Source organism: Clytia hemisphaerica, unplaced genomic scaffold, assembly GCF_902728285.1.
Source record: "Clytia hemisphaerica strain Z4C2 unplaced genomic scaffold, Clytia hemisphaerica genome assembly, whole genome shotgun sequence".
NCBI lineage: Eukaryota > Metazoa > Cnidaria > Hydrozoa > Leptothecata > Clytiidae > Clytia > Clytia hemisphaerica.
The window spans coordinates 171,448-193,745 of record NW_027103912.1 but is presented as its reverse complement, the minus strand read 5'-3'; the positions used below and the strand labels follow the sequence as shown (position 1 = coordinate 193,745).

Here is a 22,298-nt window from a genome sequence, read left to right as displayed (position 1 = left end):
ACGTTCCTAGATGCAAAGACGTTTCTCGCTAAAACTGTAAACCAACTGTGCGGGAAGACGAAGATAGACAGACCGAGATGAACGAAGAAATGAAGAATGTTTTCATCCATTTCTTCTTTTACACACGAGAAAACAAAGGGTTTTTCTCTCAATTTCAAAGTAAAGTATTGACAAAAGGTAACCATTGAATGTATTTGTCATATCATTGTACAAGAAAAGCTAGCCATACAGGTTCTTCTTAGCACTTAGTACCCAAAGTGCTAAAAAAGTGTGCTAATGATAGCAGTAAGTTGGTCTAATGTTTGTAATGGTGTAATGTTTGGCATTCCAGAAAGTTTTTGTTACCCCCCATCAGTGGGCAACGTGCATTTTTTTCTAGCCTAGTAAATAATTTTTCTTTTCCAGTGGTGGTCGGAATAAATTCCGATAAAAATCCAAGCGCACAACGACCCTCGACATGGCCCGAGAATTCTCGGGCCAAAACTTTTATTGGAATTCGCGTAAAGCCCGAGTATGGCCCGAGGCTGGCCCGAAAATTCGGGCCTTGTTCGGGCCACACGCAGGCCACGCACGGGCCACACTCGGGCCAATTTTTGAAAACATGATTTAAACAGGCGTGTAATTTCAGGACTGAATTTTTTTAACATTTTCTTTGAGAAAAACTTGGTTTCTCTTAATTATATTATATATGAATGTTGTAAATTCATATAAATATTAAATGTCTTATTTGGTATGAAAACATAGTTATAAATATACTTAGGGTTGAAATATTTGCTACTAAACTGGTCCTGGTTTTAAACTGAAGCGTGTCGGGAAGCTCGTAAAGTTTTTTTGAGCGATATAAACAAAACAGACAAATCTTATTTTGTACTATTTTGTTTGACTGGATATGCTGAATCAATTTAACATTTAACATGGCCCGAACATGGCCCGAATGACTCGGGTCATGTTCGGGCCAAAAGAATTGATAGGGTCTCTCGGCCCGAACATGGCCCGAAGAGGCCCGAGAATTCTCGGGCCATGTCGAGGGTCGTAGCGCACAGCGTAGGTATAGCTATACTTTTGCAAAATGCATCGTAAATTAATTCCACTCTTTTGTTGCCTTTTTTAATTCAATTGCCTCAGAAATTTCGAATTTTGGTGAAAACTTTTGCCCTCTGAAATCCTCTGTGTCGTCTGCCCCCCCCTGTTACAGACAAATCTGGAATGGCCGAATGTCGTCATCCCTCTTTAAAATTTCGACACCCTTCTTTAAAGATAGGAAACAAGCCTTCTGATACACTGATGCAAAAATAACCAGAAAAATTTGCGGGAAATTCCCTCGATTTCCTGATTTTCCGATTCAGAAAAATTGGATTATCAGGGAAAATTTTTCCGACTTGAAGCTCTCCCACATTTTTCGCGATGCAAAGTTGACAGCTATAAAGCTATGCACTCTCCGATATCTGGTGTAGCGGGCAAGGCCGTTTTCTTAAATCTTTCTTTTGCGCACACCCTTATGCAATGAAATAAAAGCCCTGTGGTGGGATTTGAAGCAAGTTAAATCCCACTAAATTTGCGCAGCCTGCATGGTTTTCATACAAACGCTGGGTTGTAAAAAGTGTTTATCGCTATCTTTGAGAAAAATTTCAACTCAAAAACAAGGAAAACGCTAGATTTATTTTTTGATTCTTCAATCCTGTAAATTTGTTAAGGCATCACTTTTTCTTGCCAGAGAAAGATTAAAGTTTCATTGTTCTAAGAGGAACAAAGAAGTATGATTGATAAACTTGGTGGAGTTATCAAAACAAATTTGTTGTCAAAGAGATTTAACAGTAAGTGAAAATACAGGCCAGATATCAACCAGTCCCATGTTTCGACCAATCATCCCAAGTCAGAGCAGTTGACGGTACTAAGAATGAGACTTCACTACCTTAATAGACCTTTTTTCAAAGAGGCCACCCTGTTGAATAATTATGTAAGTCCAGCAGAAAAACAATGATAAAACCATGCATAATTATTACAATATGCATGATAGAGTAATTATGCATGGCTCTATCATTGTTTTTAAGGCTGGACTACATAATTATTCAACAGGCCACGTCCTCTTTGAAAAAAGGTCTATTCAAATGGGGCCTAAGTTATGACGCGCCAAAGCAGAAATAAATACTATCTTTCATTTCACGACACTATCTTTCATTTCACAACACTATCTTTTTTAACATCCAAGCATAATAGAAATATTCTTCTAGGAGAATAGTATCGTTTTGAAAAAGACAAAAAATATAGTGTCATTTCAAAAAAGATAGTGCTGTTTCAAAAAAGATTGTATCATTTTAACAAAGATAATGTTGTTTAGAAAAAAATAGTATCTTTTATCAAAGATATAATCTTTTAACAAAGATATAATCTTTTAACAAAAAAAAGTTAATGTCGTTTTAACAAAGATAGTGTTGTTTTAAAAGATAGTATTTGTTTCTGCTTTGTTGCGCCAGGCAAAGTCCTGTGAGCCTTAATTCATTTTGAGAAAATTGCAATTAATAGAGTTTTTCTTTGAGTCTGAGACCATTTTTGATGGTAAAGGTAAAGCTTTGAAGTAAATGTTTTCTGAAAGAGCCATAGCTATAAGCCAGATGGCACTAATCAATAAATTTGAATATCGAAGTAATCGATAATGATCAAAGAAGTAATCTAACCACCACTTGTTAATTAACAATTCGAATTTCGAGTACCAAAATTTCCAAAAAATTGAGTATTCAATCACTTTCTTATTATTAACATCTTCACATATGGAAGACTCGATTACCATTGTTCGATAACCCATTTTTTACTTTGGTGGTCACCAGTCCCCTAAGACATTAGAAAACACAGCTCATTAGAAAAATAGTTGCAAGTGAAAAACCATAATTCATAATTCATTACTTTTCCCGCCATTTTGCGTGCATTCTGATTCAGAGGGGGTCAGTAGTAAAATCTCAAACATAATGATGTTTACTACGGTGGTGGTGTGTTGAAAAATCAAAAGAAAATTACTATCCAGGGTAGTTAAATACTAAAATGGGTGGTATCTTTTTGTTTAATGTTGTGAAAATTTTACTAGTTAGTTAAAACTGGTAAAATCTGGTAAAATTAGCAAATTTTGGCTATTTTTGTAATTCTTTTAATTTTTTAGATGACTTTTCTGAAAAAATCTGAAAATTTTTATAATTTGAAAAAATTTTCTGTTGGAGAGTTGTTTGCTACAAACAAATAATTCTTGAAATTTTTTTTCAATATAAAAAAGACTTTAATTATAAGGCAGGGCAAAACATTAATTTTTGTTCTAAGTGAAAAATGTGTCACAGAAATAATCATTTTTTAGCTTATTTTTTAGCTCCCTTCGACTATGACATAATTTTTTGTGGACCATATACAAAAGTGAAATTTTTGATGGGGGACCCTTTTTAAGGATGAAAAAATGTTTCATTGCAACCTAACTCACCTAAATACCATGTATATTCTGTGATATCCTCCTTTAGCCATGCATCTGCTACATGCATTCCAGGAGTGTATTCCTTTTTCTCAGGATAGGACTCACGTTCAGTATCTTTAGATTGCCCTTCAATCCCGGCTGCCTGATCTTCAGGTTGATCAATCTGTTTTGAGCCAAATGCTGTCTCTGAAATTATGAACAAGTTATTTTGATTATCCATGGCAGAGTAAACAAACTTAGTCCAGTACACTCCTGACTTTCTTACTTACTTATTATTTTTTTTCTTTGAAACTAATATGATAATCATGATTTTCAGAATAGATAGATATTCTTTTTCTTACCTTCTAGGGCACACAAAATGTTTTTAAGATCAGCCATGGATATGCTTTTTGCTGCCTTTGCTCCTTCAAAGTATCTTTCTAAGCCATCCTGATAATCATCTGAGCTGAGCTTCTTTCCATTTTTTAATCTGAACATTGCCTTGTTATCACCAAATCTTGAACAAGCCTTGGCATATCTAACTTCTCTATACATACGACCAACCTTCTCTTTACATTCTTCAAACGATTCCATGAATTTGATGACATCTTCTTTGCATGTGAATGGTCCAGGAATATCGTGACTTTTTAAAAACTGCAAATCTTTCAACCGTTTCTCTTCATTCTTTGCATTCAGTAAATCCTTTTCTTTGTAACCTTTTTCCTGGAGCTTTCTCATCTTCTCATTCCAATTTACTTTGATGGATTCAATTGCTTTAGATTATGCCTTGTATTTCCTAAATTTTTCTGGTGAAACTTTTGCCAAAACATCTGCTGAAGGATTTACTGAATGCAAAGAATGAAGAGAAACGATCCCCCATCAAAAATTTCACTTTCTTACCTGTTTTTAGGATATTTAGCAACTTTTGTACATGGTCCACTAATTAAAATCAAAAATTCTTTCTCACAGTATCCTACTCTTAGGTTCCAAATAAACGGGGGGGGTTCGAATAAACGGGGGGGTTGGAAAATTTTTTAGATTTTAATAAACGGGGGGGACCTAATTGCCGGGGGGGGGGTTGGAAATTGTACTTCTGAAACCCAAAAATAAAGTAAAAATAGGCTAAAATCGGGCTATTTAGAGCAAAATATGGGGCCTTCTCTTTGACAGCTGAGAATACTCTTATAGATTAATAAACGGGGGGGTCCTAATAAGGTCCGGGGGGGTTAGAAAATTTTCGAAAAATTAACAAGCGGGGGGGCCCGTTATTTGGAACCTAAGAGTACTAGGGTAGTAAAATACCGCTTCCAAGAGTCTGGGTGGTGGTATGTAAATAAAAAATTTGTAAAAATCCTTTTATTACTCATATGTCTGAGATTTTACTACCGAACCCCTCTGTCTGATTGGTTGGAGAAAACAAAAGTGGTTTTCGCGCTTCACTGACCACTGTCACCTGACCCAGCATCTATTATCAATCATTTTTTATTACTTCGATCACAATCGAACGTTCTATAAGTGCCGTCTGGTATAAGTTGTTTTTCTTTATAAAAAGGCATTCTTTTGGAAAGTAGATATTTTTGTGCATAACAGGTGAAACTTAGTAAATCTTGCAGAGTGGACTTACGCCTTTTTTGAATTTAAAAAACATCAATTTTGAAAAATGTGTGAGGGTTAATTTCTGCCTTTTAAAGTTCAAAACCTGTACATATAATGACGCTCCAAAATAAAACCACTTATACCTAGATTCAAGATGAAGAGAAAAGACATCTCAGTAAAATAAAGAAAAACTCAAATTAAGCTTTTTAGGATGCATGGACTTAGGCCCATTTGCAATTCAATTGGACTCTTCTTTATACTTATATAACAAACTTATTTTTGTGGAGTTAGGCCCTTTTATTGTAAAAGGATATGATAGACGACCTTGAATTAACATCATTTTTATCAGAGTTTCAATTTTGAGCCTTTTTAACTTTACCATAATAATCAAGGGCTTGAGTACTTGCTCTTTCGAATTGCCCTGTATCTCAAATATTTTAAATTTTGTTGTATGAAAAAAACTCCAACGGGACTCAATGTGGGTGAAGTAAAGAAAAAAAGCTTGTAGGGTATGGTGATATAAGCATATCTGTCAACTCTCCCACATCAATCAGCTGGGAAACTCTGGGAAAATTTTCCAAAATCTCCTGCCTTTTCGGAATTTTTTCCTACTTTCTCCTACATTTTGTGGTTAAAAAAAACTTTGCAAACATAATTTTAAAAGAAAGAGGAAGATGGTCTAACTTAAATTTTGAGATGTTACTTTAAAATGGCTTAGTAGTTTTTGAGTATTGGTTTTCAAAATGAGCGAAAATGGTCGAAAAATAGGTGATTAGAATATAATGAGAAAGAGACGGAAACTTAAAATAGACATTTATTCAAGATGATTGTACTGGCACATATCTTTTTCTTTTTTTTATGAAGAATATATTCACAAGGCTAAAAACAAAAACTTGTTTGTTGGGACAAGTATTATTAATTCTGGCATACTCAAGACAAACAGGAGACAAGCCTTCACTCTCTGGTCCTATTTGTAAAACAAGGTATTTTGATGAAGAGAGAACCTCCTTCCAATAACATTTCTTTTCATAAAGTTTTACCAGATAACAATTTTGACTATCAATCTTACATTACCGTCTAGTATATTTTGATACTCAATGGGTTATTTAATTTCATCGTAAAAATGTGTATTATGTTCGATTGAAACAAAAGAAAACAACGAAGGAGAAAGCAAATTGAACAAATTTTAATCATCCTTTTTTGACGTATTTTTACAATTTTTTGAACCGATTGTCCAAATGTAAAACGTATAATACATCAAAATTTAAGTTAGACCCTCCCTAATTTTAATAAAGCAAGGATCATTTTAAAGGCTCTAAAAACGTCAAACATCCAAACGTTTTTTTAACCACAGTACATGCTTTTGGATTGTGAAATTTGCCTTATCAAGTGCATTCAAAAGTGACTAAGGGCTCTAATTTTGATTCTTATTTCCTTAAAATTTGGATTAGTCAAAAATCAAATAGTTGAATTTTATTTCATCGTATTGAGCAGCACAGTTTAAAGAATTGTCTCATTTAATAATAACCTTTTTCCTCGTTTCATAATTCATGAAAACTTACTCTAGGGGTGGCACAAAATCGTTTTAGAAAGAACATGCATTTTTTATTTAAAATGATGCTAAGGTTTGCTATTTTTCTGACATTTCTATACAATCGAAATAAGTTTTTTTCAGGATTCTGAAAAAGATTTTGCTAGATTATAGATTTTAAAAAGCACTGAGCATCATTTTTTAACCTTTTTGGAAAATGAATTTGAAAATTTAGTGATATTCATTTTTATGGTTCATTAGCTACCTCTAGTTTCAATACACTCTTTATTTCTATAAGCATACAAGAAAATCGGGTCGAGGCTCTGATATGCTTAACAAAAGCTGCACAGAATTTTTGCATTTCAGCTTGTATGCTTAGCATTAAGCCAATTTTTTGCTGAATTTTAGCCTAAGTATGCTTATAAACGTTTTGCTTAGAAAAAGATAAAAGTGTAAAGTAAACGGGCTGAAATAAATATGGATGGATATTATTAGCAACCTTAATACTATTATCCTTTATTGGAGTGTAAAATTTTATCCATAACAATGACAGAAACTTTGAAAGTGTTGAGGCTAATCTACCATATAAGTTAATTCATCAATAAAGATAAGTTGAATCTTCTCACAGTTCAGTTCACACTATTAATCCCTGACCTATATTCAAGGAGTTGGAAATCCTTTCTTCATTGATTGATTGATATTGGTGTATGTTTTAAAAGCTTTCTATAGAAACTCACCAGATAAGAAAACTGTCAAAGGCTTTACAGTTCTAAGAGTTAATGCTGATTGACTTTTAGGATAATTTTGGCTTGGGTCATTATGTCTGGTAATAATTTATTTATAATCTATTTCTTCATTACATTCAGTAATGTGTTTATGTTTGGGGTTACATATTTTGCTATGATTGTTCCAATAAAAAAATGTTCTGTTATTATTTTGATTGGCCTTGTTCAAAGATAATTTCATAACTGTGTGCTTCCTCGTACTGTAGTTAAAAAATTAACTATATTTTGGTGTTGTGTTTTTGTCTGAACGTTATGTGCTGCTGATTTTTCAAAAAAGTTGTTGTCAGAGTTTGTTGTTTTTGTAGTTATTTATTTGATTCATACCAATAAAAAGAAGAAAGGTCAAGTGTTTCAGTTTACGAGATCAAATAGACCATTAGCATGGACTTTTCTAAGCACTTTGAGCTGGGGGTTTGGTTGGTGTTCAGAGGGCGAATCTCATAAAAATATTTTGAATATGTAGATATTATTAGAGATTTTTGTTTGTAAACAACAAACAAGTTTGATTTTGCTAGAAAATATTTATATTTTGGATTAAGTTTCCAAAACTCAATCTTAGATTGAGTATTTTGGCCGGTATACGGACATAAAAAAGTGCTTAGAAAAATCACTGCATTAGCGGTTATCCTTTCATTCAAAGACAGATTGTTGTCGTTGTATATCGTTCTATTAATTTTAAGGTCTAAATCTGGAATTACTGTAGAGATCTCTATTATCTCACTATAATTTCCAATGATTATTCATAGCGTATCTTCTCTCCTGTATTATCTTTAAAAGATACCGTTGAGAGATAATGTAATCTCAATATAATCTGCACTGAAAAGCTCTTCAACCTGCAAAAAGCATTTAGCATATCAAATATTTAACGGTCTATTTAATATCAGTTGGTCTTGAAAGCTCCATCAAGCTGTTTTTGAACTTCTGAATCATTAAACATTCCTACTTCGTTGTTTAAGTGGTTTTGATAAAAAGTATATTTGATAAGGAACTTCATAAGAAAAGCTTTCTACAGATGATTTTTAGTGATTATGAAATCTGGACTTGATATAAAGAGAACAAGAATTTTTCTTCTGTCGTCACTGATTAATGATTTTTTGACATTTTGTTGCTAAAGAGTTTGTTTAGTCAATGTTTGAATTTGTTTTAATAAAGGGACTCTCTTCATGCTATGTTAGACAGCATTTGAGTGTAGGAAATAATTTCTCATGTAAGAGCACGATTGGAGGATATTCGTACTTGACTTTGCATCTTACCGTTAAATTTTATGTTTAGAAACGTCTCTAGAATTTAAGGACAATTATTATTGAGTGCAAGAAATCTTTTTATAAAGTTTAAGTTTGGAGGAATGTAGGGATATATTTATGCTTGTTTGATTTTGTTTTTGTTAAAAATCGCGAATTTGATTTGGTATAAGATATGAATCATGAACACATGGACTTTATAATAAGCATGATCTAATAGCTGCAGTCGACGCTGTCTAATTCGACTTTATAAGGAATTCAGTTTTCATTGAATAAGGGAGCGGAATAGTATATAATCGGATGATGGAGCGTATCGAATAGTAGTAGAACGTTGACTTTAGAGAACATCAACTTTACGACTGAACGGCTTTGCACGATACTTGGCATATTTTCTTGTTCTGATTTTCCATACTGTTTTTTTTACCAGAAGTATGCAATGGGGGATGAGGTAGGGATGTTTTCATGTTTGTTTTGTTTTCCATCAAAGTCTTCAATTCTGACAAGGTGTTAATGAAAAAGTTTACTCTAGCTGAAAGAAATTGAAAATTGGTTTGTACAAGTTTGTGATAGTGGGATACCGTAACATACGGTCTGTACTTTACTGTGGTATATTTTATTTGCTTTGGAGATGTAACTACTTGATGTATCTTATTTCATTTTTGTTTGCCAAAATCTTTAACGTCATACAGGATAAAACTGTCTTTGCTTCTCATAGATACATTTTGTCTTTCTCATCTTTCGCTTTGAAATGTTGGAGGACTTGATTCTTTCGATTTGTGTTGTTTTGTTTATCATTTTAGATGAGCACTGAGATAGATCAGCACTTTGATTTCTAAAGTGTAGGCTAAGTAATATTCTTTCATGAGGATTTTAAGGTTTAGTTGTTTGTTATCCTTTTGGCATAGAAGCAGCTTTGTTATTAAATCTTTCATTCATTATAATGTTTTATCATTTTTGCATTCTGATGCCTTTGGTTTGAGGCTTCTTGATTATTTCGTATTAATCCTTTAATATTAATTGATATTTTATTATTTCCATTTCAAATCTGCGAAAGCTTTTGTTTTGAAAACTACACCTAGAGTTTACCTTGACTTTACCTTGACAAAACTGAAAGTTTGAAATTTTTCCTTGTTTACTCGCTTCGATCGAATTGGAAACTGACCTGACTAAACATTTCCGTTTATATTTTTTGTTTTCAGTTTTTTGGTGGTTTTTGTGGCTGCTTATGTGTACTAACTTTTTCTGTCTGATTTATAAACCTATAGGCTTGACAGATATTTAATTTCATTCCGCTGCCCTTGATCGGTTTTGCTTTATAAACTGACCTATAGTGAACTATACAATATTTTATTCAAATACTGTGAAGGTTCTTCCTCTTCCACGCTGTTGCGAATCTGAGGTTGACGTCATTAATTTTGAACCCCATCCTCTACTGCGTCTTCAAACCTGACATTAGCAAGTTTATGTATATGCACTTTTAATGATGACGGTAAGAGTCACTGAAGCGTTTCGAAATAACCCGCAGTTCTGACCCGCAATATCGAGGACAGTAAAAGTGCTGATTTACCGTCGTCCTCAGTTGTTCAGGATCTAGTCAAATTAGAATCTTACCGTCTCCGTCGCAGAAAAATACACATGCATAAACTCGGTATTAAAAATCGATGTAAGGCTGGTAATATTGTAATACATTCTCAGTCATCAAAGATAAGGGAAATTCAACACCCTTTTCAAGTACGTGTATAAGAAACACCTTAGACATTTTGTGGATCGAATAACACATTCCGGAAGAGCTTTTTATTGTGGTCATTATATTTTGTCCTTCACAAAGATCACGTGTTTTTCTCTTGAAGTTTTTGTAAGTTTTCTTTGTGTAACAATATTTTGCCCAATTTTCGTCATTGAAGTGTCTCTATGTTCTCTCTTTGATTTTCTTCGTTTGACAATATTGTATTTTAGGGCTTTTTGGGCTTTATGCGATAGAATGTGGTTGAGTACCGATTTCCCTTGATGACGATATTCCTTATGGTTGCAGTCACTGACCCTTATCCTGGACACAGTTTCTCGATCCAAGCTAAGCTAAATCTTTGATCAGAGTCTTTAAAGTGGTACTCTAATAGTAGCGCTACTAGAATTTTCAAAACGGAAAATTTCATTGAATTACAAATTGACCCACGATACAGCCAAAAACAAAAATTATCCCTTTCCATCAGATAATAGGTTTACAGTTAAATTTTTCAGCACGAAAAAGCAAATAAAATATTTTTGAATATTCCCTTTCATTTCGTCTTTTTCACATACAGTCGTTTAGCAGATATATTATATTTCAGTATGTCTTTTGCTTTATCTGAGTAGCTGAAAGATAATTTGAAAAGGGTCTTTTTGTTCAAGTGGATGGTGGATTCTCATTGAGAATTTTTCGTTTTTCCTCTCATTAAGAGACTGCATAGCTCAAATTCTAATTTACCACGTGAGTTTAGAACTATAATGGCTTTCGTAAAGTTTTTTAATCTGTTTTATCGTATCGTGGTATAAAATTGATTAATTTTCACTCAAAATGAAATCTAGTTAAACGGATCCTTATCACTTATATGATGATTGTATTCATTAATTCAATTTAATTGATAAGTTGATGTTTGAGATTAATGACTGAGATGTCAGTTCGGATCAACTTCGATCTTCCTTTGTCTGTTACACGTTTTTTTTATAAGAACATCCAAATTTTTTGAAACCTTGGAATGCTCTTAACTTTTTGAGTTTTAAGGCTAATGTTCTTAACATGTTCTTATTTTCGCCATTTTTTTACCATCGGGTGTTTTTGAGTCCATAAAGCCTTAAAATGTTCTTAACTTGTTCTCAACATTTTGACTGTCGAATCCTTATGTTCTTATATAGTTTGTTCTTATAAAAAAAGGTGTAGACTTATGGATGATTTCAATTTGGAACTCTAGAGGTATATGATACACCCAAAATTTTCTTAAATCGGCTTGTAATACCAAAAAAGATGAGATTTTTATGATTTTTTCTGTAGATACAACCACAGATATCTTGTATAAAACACTAAATAAATGGAGCTTCTCTGTCCCTAGCTTGAGCAAAAATATGCGGCACCATTTTTAATAAAGTCATAATTTCGCATGCCTTAAAGTCATTGTGTAGTCTTTCATTTAATATGTAAAATATATTGGTCTTATATAGATACTATCACTGTCACGCCGAACAGTTCATACCAGTTATATAAATTGTTTTAAAATTATTGCTGTTGATTTGCCAACTGTGCTGTGTTGTTAACAAATAACCAGATTAAAAGACGCTGTCGCGTGGAAGCTGCTCTCAGACTAATAGAGTTTTTAACTGTTTTAATTGATGAAGATCTTATGATTGGCTTTTCAGTTGATTGATGGCATTAATTCGTTTTTTGAAGTAATTTTGAGAGTACCTCAAATGTATTGGAAAACTCTTTCAATCATTGCCTGGCTCTCTTGCTAATGCAAGCTAGATGCAAATGCAAAATTCATTAAAACAAAGTTCAAAGGAGAATATTGGAGATATTTGAGTTTTAGGCTGGCTTTTACTAGAAACTACTAGATATGCAGAATTTGAAATCAATTCTAGAGCAAACGAGTTTAACAAAAAAATATATTTAGATTGAAAATAATCCAAATAGTCTACATCACAATCACATGTCGTCATCGGTTAAATAGACAAAACACACATCAAAAACAAAAGGTTTCATCATGAGATAGGTATGATGATGAAAATTAATTGCAAAATGATCGAAGATAAAGGATGGGATTGGGATGGATGAAAGAGTTTTTTGAGAAAAGATCTAAATCTGTGTGACAAGTGATTGATGATAAAAAGTGTGTGTTTACTGCAGTGTTGTATGAGGATTGTAGCTATAACCGTTATCTTATAAGTCTAAGGTTTTAAAGGTTTTGTTTTTAAATAAGAGTGATATCGTTTGCTTACTCATCAATTTTGATTTACAAGCTTTTTCACATTGGATTGACACGGACGTGGAGCAAGATTGGTGGGAAAACGGAAAATTGCTTATATCAGCATAATATAACAATAGGAAGACACTGTCCTGATATGAAATATGTGGCTGATATAAAGCGGGAACACTTTTGCAAAAATAAAACCCTGAAGTGCTAACCTTTGTAATGAGAGAGATTGATATTATATCTCGTTATCGCCAACAACATATTGATATATTCCTTATATTACTTACCATGTTTTCTTTGTCTTTATAGGGAAAAAAGTAATCAAATTGAAAAGGAAAAAACTATGAGCCAATATTTATTAACATAACACAAAAAAGGACAACACAATAGAGTCAGTTGAAGAAGAAGGAAGAAGAAGAAAAAGGAAAAAGAAGAGTTGGTTTTTGATATTAATTTCTGGAATATTGGACGAGTTTAGGAAATAAAAAGTCATAAGGAGATATTATTTATCAAGAAAAGGAATAACTTATAATTGTTCGCCCAAAACTTGCTAAACAATTTGTTTGCATCTTCGAATTTCGTGCAAATTATTATTATTTTTTTCATTTGCAAATTTTGTTGGGGTTTGAGTGGAGAGCAACAAGCACATCAACTTGATTTTGAAAAATATTTCGTTTTTGGTGACATCCGTGTCAACTGGTGGTGACTGCACAAACGCTGCGTCGGAGTGTTTGCAGGAAGCACAAGGTATGATTTTCTCTATTTGATAAGAACCGGAAAAATTTCTTGACTGTTAGACTAAAATTTTTATTGACTCATTTAAAAAGGACCAATCAAAAGATCAGCCTTTCTTTTTCTTAACCATTTTCTTAAATTTGAGGCATCTATTGTTCTTTATCTGTCATTGGCCAAGATTTAGACTCGATGTTTTTCTATAAAAACGTGTATCTCTCCTTAGTTTTTATTTCCAACAAGTGCTTTTCACGGGACCATAGGAAAGACATTTTAGGTGTTTGACCTGGTTTGACTGCTTAAAAAAGCAGCATTTCTTTGTCACTAAAGCCGAGGACAATTTGGGAATGAACTGCGAAGATTTTGCATACTCTTTTTTCCTCTACTTTCTATCATTATTCATTTTGCGATTTATTCTGAGAAATACCGTAGTATTTGTAGAAATATGACTTTTCTGCACAGTGAGCATTGTTAAATCATTTTACGTGGGGTTTTATCTCAAAATACCCTGGCCATTCTAGGTTTTATAGCCTCATAGACCATAAATATTAGTTGTTGACTCACTCGACTGTTTTTCTGAACTTTTAAGTGTTATTATCTTTTAAAGACTTATAACATTTATTTTTCCCACGGTCAGTCAGAAACTTCAGTGAATCAAAATGATTTTCTTTGATTACTACCCTTCCCAAGCCTTTAGGTGGGAAGGGGGTTGTCAGGTGGAGGTTTAAATTTAATGAGGGAGGGGCTTTTGAAATTTGTAAATTCATTAGTTATTCTCAGGTACCTCGTTGTTTTGATTAAGCAAGATTCCAGTTGGACTACTCGTGAGTACTTTTATTTGTAGAGTTTCGGGAGAAAATTGTTTAAATAAATTAATGAAGAATTTTTCGCTGAATTTATTTTAATCAATCTATCAGAGCTCCTTTTCTTCCTCTTTTTTTCCTTAATTTAATCTTAAGTTCACAAGTTTTGTTTTTCATTTTGAAGAGGCAAATAATTAGAAGGGCAAATTCGGGTGTGCAGTTTGCATACATTCAAGTAAAATTTTTAGATCTTCTGGTACCCTTTGGACACGCAACATCCCATGGATGGTTTTAAGATCTTTGGACGTCCTAGAAACGTACATTAGACGTCCAAAAGACGTTTGTGCCAATTGGGTAGGTATCGTCAAAAAGCTACCCTTTTTGCTATGGGTAAGGGATATTTACACCCTATTTTTCACAGGTTTGCCTTTTGAGAAATCTAATTTAAAAGCTTCGTATTTTGGATCTTTGGGTGTTAAAATTATATATTTCATAAAGAGTACCAAAAAAATGTTTCCTTTGTTCAATGACCTTTATTGGTTCGCTTTGGAGTTATAAATTTCCAAATCTTGTCGAAAGAATCACAAAAAAACGAACGCTTCTCTTCTGTTCTCTTCGAGAGATTAGAATTAAAAATCCCCTTATCTTATCGAAAAATTCCGTAATCCTATGTCTTAATATTTTTTCGAAACAAAAATATTTTTGTTATTTAATCAAAAGTTTTATTTTTCCAGTTTTTAAACCAAAATAAAATGGATCCTCTTTCTGGAAGAAAAAAATGTGAGGAAAGGTGTTAATGAATAAACTGCAATAGTGAAGTAGATATATTTCCTCGTAGTTCCTGGGTAGCAAATGCGTCTATAGTTCAAAATGTTGAATAGACGAATCAAAACTGATCAATAGTGTATTCATTCGAGGCAATGTTGTATATTTTTGAAACCAGCCTTGCTTTTCTTCTCGTCCATTGCATTTATTTATAAGAAAAACTATTAGTATGATTATTTCTTAAAAAAACTTATATAAACTCACTCTGGACCTTTGAGGTGTACCTACTTAATCCCAGCACAATAAGGTGTTTGAAAAGCCAATAAGGTGTTTGAATGAACAATCAATTGTAATTGTTTTTTGAAATATCTACAACTGCCATCCTCTACAGTCTGTTCTACCCTGGCTCCGAAATTTTTTGAGTAAAAAAAAAATATTCAATCCCCTCTATAAAATCCAAGGCTAGAGGGTGGAAGATTATGGTAAGCCTTTAAAATATCAAAAAGTAGGTAACAAAAACATGTCTTTACTTTGGGAATCACTTTTCATGAAGTAATCATCATTTAAACTTCTTGTAGTCTACACAAAAGACGCAGCTCCGGGATTTTAGGCCTTACTCCCGAAGAGTAGGAGTTTTACGCTCGAAACGAAGGACGATCTGAAATACCCTAAACTTCTTGCTGAATTGGATAAAGCAAAGTTTGTTTTACCAACGAACCGCCCCGGCAACAACAGTAATATACAGTACAGTTGGAATACAGTTGAAAATGTTTCAATTTGATTTTAGTTTTAGTAGTGAAAAAATGTTCTTATAAAAAAGCCACCCGTCAGTTTTTCTCAAAAAAAAAACTGAAAGATGGTTTTAATTCTTTCTGAAAATGTATTATTTAGACCCATTTCGAAATCTATCCTATTCATTCTCTGTGTATTCATTTGATTGTTATGTGGCTCTGAAAAACCCTCTGGGGAGATTTAACAAACATCCAACAACTTCGTTCGTTAGTGGGGTATTGTACATTACGTACGAAAGCTACTCGACGTACAGTGAAGAAGAAAAAATAATCAAAATAAAAACAGTTTAACTATTTGTGTCAGTTGGGAAATATGGGTCTGTTTTGAGGAAAAAGAAGAAGAAAAAGAAGTGAGGGAATTTTGAAGGAAAGGTTCCTACGTGCCAAAAATACCAATTTAAAAACAAAGCGAAATTTCGAAATAACTTGGAGAAATACGTTCCAACAAAGGCGGAAAATTACTGGGGAACTTGCTTAAATCGATTGTAGTTGAAAAATCAGACATCGTTTTCTGGTATTATTTCTTTCACTGTCAAGTGAAACTTTCGCATCTTCAAAAATATATTTTAATTTGAGAGAGAAGCGAAACAACAAGATGGTATCTTTGACAGAGAAAGAGAAAGAAGCTTTGGGAAAACATATTCGGGATGCTGAAAACTCTGATTCTGGGGTAATTTATTTTTCTTATGAATTTTCTCACATTTTACAGAGTTTAACAGGTCCACTACCTATTAAAGCCAAAAATGTGTCCGTCATTCAGATGTGAGTCGCTTTTAAAAAGAAATTTTCGGGGTACTTTCTATTTTTTTGGCTGAAAAATGCCATATGTAAAAGAGCAAAGGGGCGCCGAAATTAGTAATAAGAGGCGTCTTTTTGCGTCCTTTGTATTTCGGTGCCCCCCCCCCCCCCCCCAAAAAAAAAGAAAAGAAAATCGGCTGCTGGGGGACGGGCACTGCCACCACGCTACTGCTCTGCTTAGAAAAGAATTTTCACCTCTGGATTTTTGTGATTTTAATTTTGGTAAAGTTTGAAAAAGTAGCCGATTTTTTTTCTTCTTAATCATGGGGCTCATTTGAGCTGAGGCTGTTTTATAACAATAGATCTTTGTTTTTCTACAGGGTGTCCCTAATTAAAGTATCGAGTTTGAACATGCGATTGAGTAGAAAAGTTTGTGTGTGTTATCGCTAAAATATAAGAACGTTCTCCATCACACAGGCTTATTACAAAAGGTAGTTACAACGTATAAATTAATCGTAATGACAAAGAAAAAAGAGGGAGAGCTTAAAATACAATTTTGTGAACACGCATATAAAACTTTTCTACTCAATCGCATGTTCAAACTCGATACTTTAATTAGGGACACCCTGTATAACAGTAGATCTATAGCTTTCAAGCCAAATCTCAGCCTGGTTATGCTTACAAGCGTGGTTATGCTTAATAAAAAACGTGTATTCGTCTTTTCAGCCACTAGCAAAGCTTGTTCTCTTTTTTTATAAAATTTTGCTTTCGGAATATTTGCTTGTGTGACCTTCCTGGAAAGTTGTACAATACTCAACTTGGGCTCAAAAAAAATCTCTGAAAAGAATGCTCAAGCAATTGACAAGAAAGAGTTTTAAAGATTGAAATTTAACTATTTCTTGTTTCTCAAACTTTCCGATGAGGGACCCTTTAAAGGGGGGGGGTGAGATTGAAGTTTCACTTTTGTTAAAATCTCTTACAACCATGAGAATGGAGAATTTTTTGAAGCAAGTTCTCTCTCAACTTTTCTCTAGTTTAAATTATTGTTCTCGCTCGAGCCAACATTTAAAGTTGTATTTACATTTCAAGCACTTGAAAAATAATGAAGGTTGTTAGGTCACTATTTACATTGCTAACCAAGGAGTTGAGAAAATCTTTATCTGTTAGGAGCTAAGCTATTCAACGGTCTAATATTTTTTCGTCGAGAGGAAATTTGAAAAAATAGCTTATTGGTGTATTAAAGCTGGCGATTTCATTTTCCATAAAAGTCTTCATCCTTGAAAACCTTGAACTCGATTTGAATTCGCTTTTTAGACGTCGATCATCACTGTTAAGATGGCTGTGAGTTTTTTTTATTAATTTAAAGGATACTCAGATTGTTGGAGATAAGACATAAAGATTCCTTTTATTGTCAAAACCTCGCAAAACCTCGCAATATTTTTGCCTAACTATTTTCCGAAGTCGCAATATATGAGTTGCAAGTTCTACGTAAAGACTTTTAAATTTCAAATTGTGATATCTCGACTTTGGAAAATTATTTAGACAAAAATACATGGAGGTTTTACTCATCAGGACCACAGAAGCCAAAAACTAGTACACATTTCTTTATTTAAGCAACTCCAATTTTCGGGTCAGGGGTTGCTTAGCATTCTAGCTCATTTTCTGAAAAATTTGCCTTGACGCATGATTTTATACCATATTTATGCTTATTGGGTCATGGGGTACCGTTTGCCATGCTTAGATAATAAAACCTTTTACTCTACGAGAAAGTGAAAAAAGTTGAGCAATTTCAAGGCTTGAGCCTTAGCAACTTGGTTGCTTTTAAAGAAAGAAATGTGTTCTTGAATATAGAGGGTTTTAAGGAATCGCCTCTACAAGTTCAAACGTTTGCTTACATACGGACTCTTGCGAAACCTAAAAAACCTCTATACTGGAAATTTTCTAGTATAAACTGGAAAAAGACGATTTTGGAATATTATTTGAAAGTACTTCAATATTCGATCTCTGGTGCGCAATAGGGATGAATCAAGTACCCTTATCGGCCCTTTTTACGCCGGCCCTTATTGGCGTTATTTTTGGGCTTGTGGCGTAATAAGGGCCGGCGTAAAAAGGGCCAAATTTTTGCAATTTTTACCTAAAAGCAGCGTTAATTTTTGACAATTTTTTCTCAATTTAAAGGATTTTAGGCATGATTAAAGGATGAAAACTATCCATTTTTATATTCATATCCAAGACTTCACGAAAATCAATGATTTTCAATGGAATTTTCAACAGTTTGATACTGAAAGATGACATTTTAATGTAAATTTTGGCTAATACTTACTGTTTTGAAGCCTGAATAGCGATTTTTACAAGTTTTGGCGTTATTTATGGCCCTAATGGCGTAAGCCCAAAATTAGGCTGTGGCGGAATAAGGGCCGGCGTAAAAGAGGCCTGATAAGGTAACTCTTTCTAGAGCCGTCGCAACCTTTTTAAAGTTTTGGTAGATTTTCTTCTTGCAGGATTTCTTCCTGGTGGCTTCACTTTAATTGTTTTTTGTTATTGGGAAGATTCGTGATTCGTTTTTTTTTTTTTACTCACCGTTTGAATCAAATTGAAATTTAGCTTAGGGTGGTCTGCACTGACACTTTGATGGTGCGGGGAGCGGAAGATGAGGAATTTCAAAAACCTATATTGTTTTATGATTTAAAAAACCTCTCTATATCCCCGATTTTTTGTTAAAAAACTGAATTTTTTTAGCTAGAAATATACTTTGAAAACGGCTCTGGCCGAAACATGTTGGAAATTTCTAGCATCTAATGGTATTTTTGTCTCGATCCTCCGTCCGATATATATATCCCCGTTCCTGGTGTAATGTAGCCTACCTTCTAGGACCCCTTCTTAATACAACCATGAGTTGTCAGATCTTATTCTTATCTCTTCTCGTTTTTTTCATCAGGAGGAGATGTCAGAAGACGCAGAACTCCAATCCAAAACCTTGGCAATGAGGATCCAGGGGAAAATTGCCAGCAAGATGTCAACCAAGGGGCTAGCTAAGCAGGTGGTAGATGGCCCCACGTCAGACCTTATCGATGATTGTTACAAAATCGCCAAAATTTATCTTGGGAATAAAAAAGACGCCGAGAAAGTGATGAAAAATATGATCAAGATTGTTGTGAAAGTTGCCATTTTATCTCGGAATAGTGTATTTTCAGATGACGAGCTTATCCTGGTACGTGATTTTCAGAAGAAATTTAAAACCATTGCAAAAACAATCATCAGTTTTTATGAAGTTGATTTCACATTCGATGCTGAGTATATGATCAAAATTATGGGTGAGTCAAAAGAACTGTTAAAGAAATCTGTTAAGAATCATCTAACGGAGAAATCTTTGAATCGCATAGACAGTGTTTATACCGTGTATTCGAATGAAGCTCTCCTCAGTGACGCGTTTACACCCGATTCAAAATACAGATCACATCTGGGAAATATCGTCAAAGGCCTGAATACGCTGATAGAACAGGGTGAGCTATGATTGGTCGATACGGATCATGTGATTTTTACGTTTTTTCAAAAATCTTCTAATTATTTTCCGTTGTTTTTTTGTGACTAAAGTATTATCTAATTAGGCTTCCTTTTTAAAATAATGAAATTCCTTATTTTCTAATAGAAATTTTACGACAAAATGATGAACAATTTTTTTAAGACTATATGATAATAGTTACCTACTTATACACTGCTTGCCCCTTTCCTAGGAGATTTTATTGATGATTTTTAGGAATTTTTAGAGATAGAAAACAAATTTCTTTTATTTTATTTGTGTATTATACTTTTGTTGCATGGACATTTTTTGTAGCATAGAAGGTCGTTTTGTTTTTCTCCTCTTTTAGTGCCAAACGTAATTTTTGCGTTGTGTTCAGGTGAAAAGCTTCTTATTTGGTTATCTCTAAATTTTGGGCTAGTTTTTCCTTTTTCGTAATACCTAGATATTTACAAAGAACTTTTAGAAATAAATTTCAATCAATTAATTGCCATAAATTTTTTTAATTGAAATCCTTTCTCGAAAGTTTTTTAATACAGGCAATGGGTAATGAAAAATATAATTATCACATAGTTCAACCCACAGCCCCTTCCACCTGTCCACCCTTCTTCTTTTTGCTTAATCAACGAGTTGTGTCTGAAAACAAGCCCCCTCCCCCTCCCCCTCCCCTCTTCAGCGAACTTCCACGGACGAACTTAACCCGCCGCCCCCTGTTTGTTTTCCCGCTCCTCCACTTATTTAACAACGTACTTACGCCCAACGTACGCCCTAAGTAGTAAGTAAGTCTGCGACCGCAGTCGGAGGCGACCCGAAGGCTCCTCTTTCGATAGCTATCTACCCGAAGGTAGGGGAGGGCGCCACTCTTTCTCCCTGGATTTCTCCACTTACCCTTGATCCTTCTCTTAGTTGCTGGGCATCAAGCAGAGAGGCATCAAGTACCATTTTGGGAATCTTTGGTATGACCCGGCTGGGGGTTGAACCCACAACCTTGCGAACCGTAGCCGGATGCTCTACCACTGTACTGCGGTCGCTAAGTACGCCCTAAGTACCCGTTCCTTTCACTATCTATTCTCTTAACCATGGTGCATTGCATGTATTTTAACATGTAGGTATTAGTTTATTTCGAGGGAAACTTAATTTTCTGTACTGTATTACGTTTACTATACCAATTTTTTTTCAAAGCACGCATATGAACTTTGTAATATTCATTACACTTTTAATTTTTTTTCGTTTCTGTAATTTTTTTCCTTTCCTTCTTTGTAAACTTTTTTTAGCAGTTTATTTTGTAAAAAGTCAAAAGTATGATATAAAAGATAAAACGATACATCTACTAAATCTTACAAAGGTTTACCATTTGACCTTTTGGTATTGGGTTCTTCCAGAAAATATCCGTACATGGGGGTGGAGGACATGGTATCTGGGGGTAGTGAAAAATCTACAAAATGTGCCTTGTTTGAGAGGTAAACTTGCTCAGTTTGGGCTTAATTGGACTTAATTTTGCTCTGTTTAAGGGTAATTCTGGTTGCCCATGGGATCAACTTATGTTTGTCCGGGGGTTAAAAGTCACAATGTCCGGGGGTAAATTTTCAAAAAATGTTATATCCTCCACCCTCCATATTCAATTTTTTTTCTGGAAAAGCCCATATAATTGAAAGTTTGACTTTCAGAGGCTTCCCTTGCTTTTATTTCAAATGCCTTCTAATTGTACATCAAGCGACGCAAGCAAAAGTTGTCCTTTTTTAAGCACTGCCTGTATTTTACAATGAAAATTCTCTTTGTACTTTAATCGTAGAAATTTTAGCGTTTTAGCGAGTTTTCCCTATCAGTCCTAAAAAAATACAAATTAGAATAAAATGAGGGCAATGAGTCTGGTTAAATGTTACTATATTTACAAGAAAGGATTACTGAAAAAATACTACTGTATGTATATATATACTACTGATGAACTAAACTCAAAAACTAAAACTTTACCATAAATTTACATTACGACAATTTAAAAATCTATCTTTAATAGCAACAAAGAAAAAAACATGGCTCAAAGTTTTAAAAACAGAGCTAGTCAGAGCTTCAATTCAGTAGGTATAGAGCTTTCAAAATTTGAAAACATACATACTATCCACACGGTTTTTTTGATTCATGAAAAAAATAAAGTGTTTATCAAAAAAAGGTTCTCTTTTTTTTTGGTAATCAATTCCAACAAACAACAATCAATATAACAGTTTTTTGAAAACCATCCCACAGTGTAAACATTATCAACCAACTAAACCCACACCTCCAAAATTGTAAAAATAAGTCAATATAATTTCTATCAACAATTTCTCGTAAAATGTTTTTTTCCAACATTCTGATACCAATCATAGCTGGAGGCATCATGTTTAGAGTGACTGTGTGGCATTTCATTGCTTTTAATGATCATGATACC

At 33.7% G+C, this 22,298-nt stretch overlaps 1 protein-coding gene across 4 annotated transcripts; it reads left to right on the top strand.

The window, feature by feature from the left end:
- Positions 1 to 77: 77 nt before the first annotated feature.
- On the top strand, positions 78 to 20,539 carry LOC136809263 (protein salivary glands marred-like). Of its 4 annotated transcripts, none has more exons than XM_067065782.1 (2): positions 78 to 177; positions 19,295 to 20,539. In XM_067065782.1, the coding sequence occupies exon 2, from the start codon at positions 19,301 to 19,303 to the stop codon at positions 19,868 to 19,870; it is 570 nt and encodes a 189-aa protein (XP_066921883.1). In that variant the 5' UTR covers positions 78 to 177; positions 19,295 to 19,300; the 3' UTR covers positions 19,871 to 20,539. The 4 variants fall into 4 exon arrangements, with proteins under 4 accessions (XP_066921883.1, XP_066921882.1, XP_066921880.1 ...); XM_067065781.1 differs by lacking the exon at positions 78 to 177 and adding an exon at positions 12,841 to 13,274; XM_067065779.1 differs by lacking the exon at positions 78 to 177 and adding an exon at positions 15,817 to 16,288.
- The last annotated feature ends 1,759 nt before the right edge of the window (positions 20,540 to 22,298 follow it).